The 8,455-nt window shown below is 53.4% G+C and overlaps 1 protein-coding gene and 1 long non-coding RNA gene across 2 annotated transcripts; both read right to left on the reverse strand.

Moving 5' to 3' along the window:
* Nucleotides 1-570: 570 nt before the first annotated feature.
* Nucleotides 571-1,355, reverse strand: LOC120668143. Its single transcript, XR_005672254.1, has 2 exons — nt 854-1,355; nt 571-776 (listed from the first exon to the last, which is right to left on the reverse strand). It is a non-coding gene; the product is annotated as an uncharacterized LOC120668143 (long non-coding RNA).
* Nucleotides 1,356-2,763: 1,408 nt separating this feature from the next.
* Nucleotides 2,764-4,482, reverse strand: LOC120665873 (AAA-ATPase At3g50940-like). The gene has a single exon (XM_039945557.1). The coding sequence runs from the start codon at nt 4,397-4,399 to the stop codon at nt 2,918-2,920; it is 1,482 nt and encodes a 493-aa protein (XP_039801491.1). The 5' UTR covers nt 4,400-4,482; the 3' UTR covers nt 2,764-2,917.
* Nucleotides 4,483-8,455: the final 3,973 nt, after the last annotated feature.

Below are 8,455 nucleotides of genomic sequence, written 5' to 3' on the forward strand. Positions count from 1 at the left end.
AATGCAGCAGAAAATAGTTATGAAAGTGCAGGTCCAGAGCAATTTATCGTAAGACATTTGACTTGGACTACATCCACTTTTTATATGTTATTTGCTTCTATTCAATTTTGTGAATAATTTCATATTATATGACACAGGATCTAAATGCTGGTAGTACTGATGCTAACAGTATGCCAAACTTCACAAATGATGCCTACGGGCACTCTTCGAACATGGTTGCTCCCTTGCTCCGTGATGGACATCCTAATGCAGGAATACCACACTTCAATATGTATGGGAATTATTCTGACATGGGCGCTCCATATATCGGAGGAGGATATACAAGTCTCTTACTTGGAGTTGATCAAGCTGCCACATTACAGCCACCTGTTAGGAAATTACATTTTGATGGAGTACCAAATCACAAAAATATGTAACCTTGCTGGGTGGCTTTGTAATGCCTACACGAACATTACTATTTAATTTCAGTTTGAGCACAGAGAAACATATCATTTTTTCCAACTCTGTTAATCATATAAATATTAATTTTGTTTTCTTCAGATGAACATGTCACTCTTGTGAAACATACAATTTCTGTTACAACAAGCATCCATATGTCTATTTCAAATCATTGCTACACACATCATACACCGACCAGATCCTATGTAATTTGATCACTACAAATTACAGCTCTGAAGAATCCTAAAGCAGGTCTGCAGCTCAGCAACACTGCCTTCTGTTGATCTTCAATCGTTGCATGAGCAGAGTGCTTCTGCCACTGAAGTTCCAGGAAAACACTGAAAGAAACATACAATTAGTTTTGGTCACTGGAAACTCATTAGGGTACAAGATAATGATCAAAACTAGAATTCACATTTGCTTCCTGAGTGGTCATGGTGGAAGCTAGCAATTGATAGCACATCAGTATCAACAATCTGAAACTTGCATCTTATTTGACCAGTGTATTGTAACCTCTTCTGCTCTGAAAATGGAGTAACTTTTAATCATATACTATCTCCCCTCACGCTCCCAGAATGCCACTACGATTCATTGAACTGAAGCACAATCCTCAACAACCTGTGTGGTCACAGTTTGCTCATCGACCTGATTGGTCTACATCAACTACATAGACACCAATTGCTCATCCAGATGTATGTCTTGACGCGGCCGATCTGAGGCGGCGGCAATGGCAGAGGACGACCAGGAGACGGTGGAGGAGGACTGAGGGATGTCGTCGTAGTGCTTTGCCGTATCCAGGGGATGAGAAGGGCCGGGGAGGGGGGCGTAGCAGGTTACGCGATTGCGGCGGACGAAGAAGGCGGCGGCGGCGACGATGACGAGGAGCTACAGCACGCAGCTCTCGGCTCTGGATAGAAAGGAACAGTCAGCTCCGTCTGGAGCCGATGCATCAAGCCGACCTGGAGCGTTTGGAGGGAGCTGCGGCCGTGAACAAGCTATCGCCGTCGGATGTCTTCTGTGTACACGCGGCAGAATTTGGGGCGGGTCCTCACGCGATGCAGTTTGGGGCCCGAATTTTTTTCCCTCTGCCCGACGTGCATGCGAGCGGAAGAGATGGAGGAAGAAAGTCACCAACCGTTATTGTTGTCTAGTTTCATGGGCCGCCATTTGTTGACTGTTGTTAGTGCTCGCCTGCTTGGCCCAATATGTAATTCCGCAGCCTGGGACCAAATTGCATGGTGCCCCTAAATACAGGCCATGTACGGCTTTATCTAGGATGGGGTTCGGTCATAAATTCAGAGTTCAGACTTGCATCGATTTAGCATCTGAATGAGGCATGGCCACAGGCGACTGGTGAAGGGTTCAACGCGACGTAGCAAGGCCTGCAGCTACGCAAGCAGCAGACTGCCAAGGTTCGCGGCGAGCAGCAGCATAAGCGAGGCAGCATGTACTAGTGACACAGGCATTAAGAGGTATAAATTGCAAATTGCACTGTTTATATCTCTAATTTAATGCAAAATTCTGTGATATTTGTCTCTTATTTGTCTGTGAATCAATGGTAATGGGCTGTAATTTTGAGGAGCTTTTGACCAAGCAGTAAAATGTCTATACCATTTCTCGCCATACCTTGATTTTTTTCCGTCCCCCGCCACTAAACACGCATGGATGACAAGCATTAAGCCAAACTAATTTCATATTTATAAGGTTTGTTCCAAATATATCGTTTCCTTTTATATAAACACTTCTAAACATGTACTCCCTCCGTTCACTTTTATTTGTCTCCGTTGACTTTTGACTCTACGTTTGACCATTCGTCTTATTCAAAACAATTTCATAATTATTATTTATTTTACTATCATTAGTTTTACAATTAACAATATTTTAAGCATAATCCATGTTCTTTTATATTTGCAAAAAAAATTTAATGAGACGAGTGATCAAATGTCGAGTCAAAAGTCAAAAAGTGAACGGAGGGAGTGCATAATTATGACACATATAGTAATTATGAGTGACCTAGCTACAGTTCACTTTTTTAGATGCTGTCCACTAAATGGACGGCTCATACTCATTTAGGAGGACCTTAAAAATATCCCTATTGACAATGTTGGTGCACAACTTTCTTCTGCCTTTAGCATGATCCAGTCCACCTACCTTTCAGTACTTCACACACCTACTCTGAAAGTGAAATCTAGTGCCACAAACCCTTGCAGCATTGCCAGCATGCATAGAACAAGCTCTGTCATGTCGTCTGTATTGCCGTGCCTGGGTAATCATCGTCCATAGCCTGTATTAACACGACACATAACGAAAGGCAAACACCATGCATAACACAACACTAGCACTTACGTTTTTTTTAAGGAAGGTAACCCCTGCTTTTTAGAAAGCATATAGTACTACTAGAATGTTTACAGAGACTGCTGGGGAGACCAGCTTGCAAACAGGCATAGAAACAGTTAAGCTGAAAGGGGCGAGATGCTGATTAAGCAGCCATGCACTGTTGCGCGAGACGTACGATATCGGTGGCCGTGTCCGCTGTCGATGCGCCCGGCGGCGTGGCTGGGGCCGCATCCCGCCTCCGCCGCAGCTCGTCCACGAGCTTCTTTAGCGCAGCCGCGGCGCCCGTGCCGTCCCAGCCCATGAACACTTCGGCGACGTCAGCGGGCGTGATTCGCACCTCGGCGGCGGCGAGCAGGTCCTCTGCCTCGGCCATGAGGCTGTTCACAGTGTTGGGGTCATCGCCGGCGTCTTGGCAGCCCTCGTCGCCCAGACCGAGGTAGTTCCTGGCGAGCACGCGGAACGCGGGGGGTGTGCAGTAGCCGAGCTCGATCTTGCGGTCCATGCGGCCTGCGCGGAGCAGCGCCGGGTCGAGCCGCTCCGGGTGGTTGGTCGTGAACACCATCAGGCGCTCGCCGACGCAGGACGACCACAGCCCGTCCACGAAGTTGAGCACCCCGGAGAGGCTTATGGATTCCCGCCCCATCACCGCCACATCTTCATCGGTGGCGATGCCGGTGCCGCCGCCCTTGCTGTTGTTGTCGCGGTCGGAGAGGTCCAGGGAGCAGTCGATGTCCTCGACGACGACGACCGACTTGGGCGTGGTGGACACGAGCAGGCGGCGGAGGTGGGAGTTCGTGGGCACCGTTGTGAGCTCCAGGTCGTAGACGTCGAACTCGAGGAGGTTGGCGATCGCGGCGACGAGGCTGGTCTTGCCGGTGCCCGGCGGGCCGTGGAGCAGGTAGCCGCGCTTCCACGTGCGGCCGGCGCGGGCGTAGCGCTCCCAGCTCGCGGTGAAGCCCAGCAGGTCGGCGCGAATCTCCTCGCGGAGCGCCGGGTCGATGGCGAACGTGTCGAACGTGGAGGGGTGGGAGAAGGCGTGCGAGGTCCAGAGGCGGTGGTAGTCGTCGCAGGGGCCCGCGGCGCGGTTGGTGTAGAGCCTGCGCTCCCGCGACCTGAGCCGCATCTTGGTGGCCTCGTCGACGAGGTGCGGGATGTAGTGGCTGTGGATGAGGTCGCGGTGCTGCCGCGGGAACTGGAGCTCGAGGCTGCGCTGGTCCAACGGGCTGAACCCGCCGCCGCGCTCGACGGTGCGCGCGGTGGAGGTCCACCTGACGCGGACGCCGCGGAAGGTGTCGTGCGTGTCGTGGGAGTCCGGGAGCGAGGCGACGGGGCGTTGCGCCTGGAGCGGCTTATAGAGGCGCACGGTGGGGGCCGTGGCGAGGCAGCGCGTGCCGAGGTAGAGCTGCGCGGCGTCGTAAAGGTCGTTGGGGCCGCCGCTGGTGCCATCGGCCTCGTCGATGAGGATGGTGCCCTTGGGCTCCCGGAACGCGGCGGCGACCCACGCGAGGAAGCGGCGCAGGTACATCTCGGCCTGCGGCGGCAGGAAGTCCCGCACGGCCGTGCGAAACACCACGACCGTCGCGATCAGGGAGCCCAGCGAGCGCCAGTCCAGGACCACATCCATGGCTGCGCACCTCGATGCTTCTTATTTGATCTAGCTATCCTGCGTGCTCACACGAGAGCTGTGCTTGCCACTGATCAGCGTGCTTTGGCGAAGTAGTAGTAGACTGAGGTGGGGTGGCGGGGCGGGCTTTATCTGCGTGCAGCGTCGTGCTAGGTGGGGTAGGAGTGGAGTGGTTTCTGCCTTTCTGGTTTGGCTGTCGTCTGAGACTGCAACACGTGTCGGCGAGAGGGAGAGAATACGATCCATATGGGATTTTTTTTATCTAGCCTAACTAAAAAAAATCCAACCCCTAGCGTGGCTCGACCAACACAGCTCGCACCCTCTCCCCTCGCCACATGGACAGCTGAAGTTAAGGCTATTCACACTTTCATCCTCTATTTTTATCCTTTAAAAAATATTCTTATCTGGTCATCAAGATTCTCTTCTCTATCTCCAGTTTCTCCGCACTCATTCATCCTCTATACATCTACTCTATATCAACTACCAAGAAATAGGACCCACAGGTCAGATTTTTTTCTTTTTTACCCCCCTCGGCGCCCTCTCCCCTCCTCGTCCTCCCTCTCTCCCTCTCTCTCTCCCGGTCTCCCTTCTCCGCCGGCTCCCCCCTTGTCCCCTTCCTGCTCCGCCCACCGACCGGATCCGCGCGCGGCGGGGTGGCCGAGCGGCGGCGGCGGCGAGCAGGTGACCCCTGCTCCCTGGCCCTGCTCGCACGAGGGCCGGCGCCCCTCTCCTCCCTCGATTCGGAGCGGCGGAGTGGCCGAGCGGCGGCGAGCAGGCGGCCCCTGCTCACAGGCCCTGCTCGAGAAGCTGCGCATCGCGGGGCTCGGAGGCGGAGGCGGAGGGGCTCGCGCGCAGGGGCTGCGGCGCGTAGGGCCCCCGGCGCGCCAGCGGGCAAGGGCGGCGGCGGAGCTGCCCCGCACGGCGCGCAGGGCCTCCGGCAGGTGCTGCTCGAGCTGCGGGCGGTCGACCCTCCTCGCGGCGGTGGTGGCGAGCTGCTACGGGCGGCCGGTGCTAGGCGCCCTCCCTCCCATTCACGCTCTCTCTCTCGCCTGCGGGACCGGCTGTTGGTTGCGAAGGTCCACGCCGGTGGTGGAGGCCTGCCCGCGCGGCGGAGGCCATGGCGCGGCGGCCAAATCCGGCGCGAGGAGCTGCTGCCTCCGGCCATGGCGCCTTTCCTCCCTCCTCCCTCGCAGATCCAGCGCCGCCGGCCCTCCTCCTCCCTCCCTCCCTCCTCCAATCCCTGCTCCCCATCCTCCTCCAGCCATGGCGGCTGCGGTGAGGGGCGGCGGCCAGATCCGGCGCGATGAGCTCCAGCGGCGCCGCCGTGGAAGGAGGCGGAGCTCCAGCGTGGCAGGTGAGACGGGCCGGGGGAAGGAGCTTGCCGGTGGAGGACAGCCGCTGTTACATCCCGAAAATTCACCCAAATAAATTACTCGCTAAAAATGATTTTCAAAATATTTTCATCGCCGAGCTCGAATCTATTCCGGCGATTCGTCGCCCTGACACCAAACCCAATCTCCTTCCCGACACCGAAATCAATCATCGTTTAAACTTTCCCTGTTCTCCTCGTTTCTCGTGCGCGTCACTTCTCGTCAACGCCACGCCCGGCTCGCAACCGACGCCGCCTTTTTCTCTTTCTCCTTTTTCCCCTTTCTCCCTTTTCTCCTTTTCTTTTTCTCCTTTTCTTTTTCCCTTCTCCTTTCTTCCTCCTTCTCTTCTTTTCTCCTGCTCCCTGCTCTTGCCGCTCCCTGTGCTCGCTGCCCACGCGCGCGCCCCCTATGCTCCCATGCGCTTCACGCGCCCGGGATGCTCGCCGCGCCGCTCGCCCCTGCCCGACCCGTCCCATCGCCCTGTGCCCGCCTCGACACGAGCGCACGAGTAGAGTTTGCACAGCACGCCGTTGCGCCCCCCTCTCTTGGCTACAGCCACTCCACGCTCGTCCTCCCCTGCACGTCGACACCCTCGGTGCTCGCGCCGCTAGCGGACGCCGGCGAGTGGCCGAGCCGGCCCCATCTCCATTAAAGCCGCCCTACCGAGCTCGCCGGCCGGCCACCACCGCGGCCTCCCCCTCCTTCCCTCCCTCGCCGGCCTGTAAATAGCCCAACCCACATCGCGCTCCACCACCACCACAACCTCCACCACTGCCCCTAGCCCCCTCCCCAGCTCTGCATCGCCGCCGCCGCAAGCGCCTCCGCCTGCCACCACTGGCCGCTGTGGCCAGGCTGCCTCGCTCCACCCCAGCTCATGGTCAGTGGGGGAATCAAATCCCCTCGACCCCCTCTCCATTTCCCCCCTACTCCCGCCTGCCGCCGTGCCCCAAGGCCGCCGGCCCAGGCGCCGCCGCCCCTATCTCCCCCTCCAATGTTTCCCGTGACGGGAGGAAGAAGAAGGCACATTTGTGTTGAGCCCCTGCCCTTTTCCCTTTTTATTTAAGAACCCCCTCTCTCTAAATCCTTTTCCAAAAAAGCCCCTCTCTTATTTCTTTTCAAGAATTAGTCCCTCCACTATATGAAAATAATTGTGAATAGATCCCTTCCCTTTTCCAGAGTGACCCCAAAGTTTCCAACAATTATAATCAAGTCCTTGCCATCTCAAAACTATTTACAAATAAGCCCTTAGATCCTTATTTAGCCCATAAACCTCTCGTTAGCCTATCATTTCGTGCGCCAAAAATCCTCCAATTCTTCCGAAACTCGACCACGCTATTTCTAAAATACTTTCAGCCGTGCCATTAGAAATCTCCCAAAAATATTATTCCTGTCTCCATATCTTAATTTTCTCTGATTCGGGCTCGACGATAAAATCTTTATTTTTTTCCTTTCTTTTCTTTTCCTTATTGTGTGTTAATTGTGTGTGCCGTAGATACTGGTGTGAACGAGAGAGAACCCGTCGAGGAGTTTGCCGAGCAGTACCACGAGCCGGAGTCTGAAGAACCGTACCTTGAGCAGGAACTCCTGGAAGGCTTTGAAGATGGCAAGTTCAATGTCATCTTTTGATGCATATTTCGACCCAGTTTTATAAACAGAACCTATTGCCTGTTTTACAAAAATTGCATATGCTTTGGCTACTGAAAACATGGTTGGATAGCCACCCCTTGATTTGTTATAACCATTCCTTGAGCACCTAGATTAATGTCTAAATATGATTGATTCTATTTGGATGTTAATCGCTGCTAGAATGCTTAGGACCTTGTGCTAAAATTACAACACACCAAACATGGTACAACTCATTTTATAAAAGGAAAATGTGTGAGTGTGTGGGAAGAGAAAATGTGGAATTTTTAGAAACTAAAGAAAAGGATGTTAAGATGGGATGGATGAATGGCATTCCCTGGGTGGATTGTTATACGTTGGAGGCTCGTACCGTTGTGGTAGAGCAAGAAGGTTGGGAGATATCCATCCTGTCACAATTAAGGACCGAGTTGATGTGTCATCTTGCCTAACTCAACTATCGTGCAAACCACTCGACCGTTGTGTGTGGCAACGGCTTAGCATAAACCCCACTAGTTAGTCTGATAGCCATCAGGAGAGCTGAGAGTAACGGGTGATCAAGGAGAAGGGATAAGGTCGTGGTGACTTATGCCCCGGTTAAACCTCGGTGATAGGTCAATGGCCCCTTAGTGGAGTCCGTGTTGGCTAGTCAGGTCTAGCTAAGGTGGGTAATGGTTTTGTTGGGATCTGCACCGACACTAAGGTGATCGTGCTATGGTACCCCACTTGTGGGTAAAGTTGCACACCTCTGCAGAGTTTAAAAACTTATTCGAATAGCCGTATCCACGGTATTGGGCGAGTTATGGTTTGGTCACATAACTAGATTTCTGGGATGGATGATTTCATGGTGTGAGTTGTTTTTGGAAGGTGTCCGGCAGTTGTGCCGTGAGCTACTGCGGATGAGGAGTCCGGTAGCATTAAAACTTGGATCCTTTGTGTAGAATCAACCCCACCCAATATTCAGTAAAGTAAAGAACTGCTTTACGAAAGCTCTTTTCAAAAATAAACCCTTGCATGTGTAAAATCTAACACTACTGCAAATAAACCTCAGCCTTATCCTTGATTT

This window comes from Panicum virgatum, chromosome 3N (assembly GCF_016808335.1).
Source record: "Panicum virgatum strain AP13 chromosome 3N, P.virgatum_v5, whole genome shotgun sequence".
Taxonomy (NCBI): Eukaryota; Viridiplantae; Streptophyta; class Magnoliopsida; order Poales; family Poaceae; genus Panicum; species Panicum virgatum.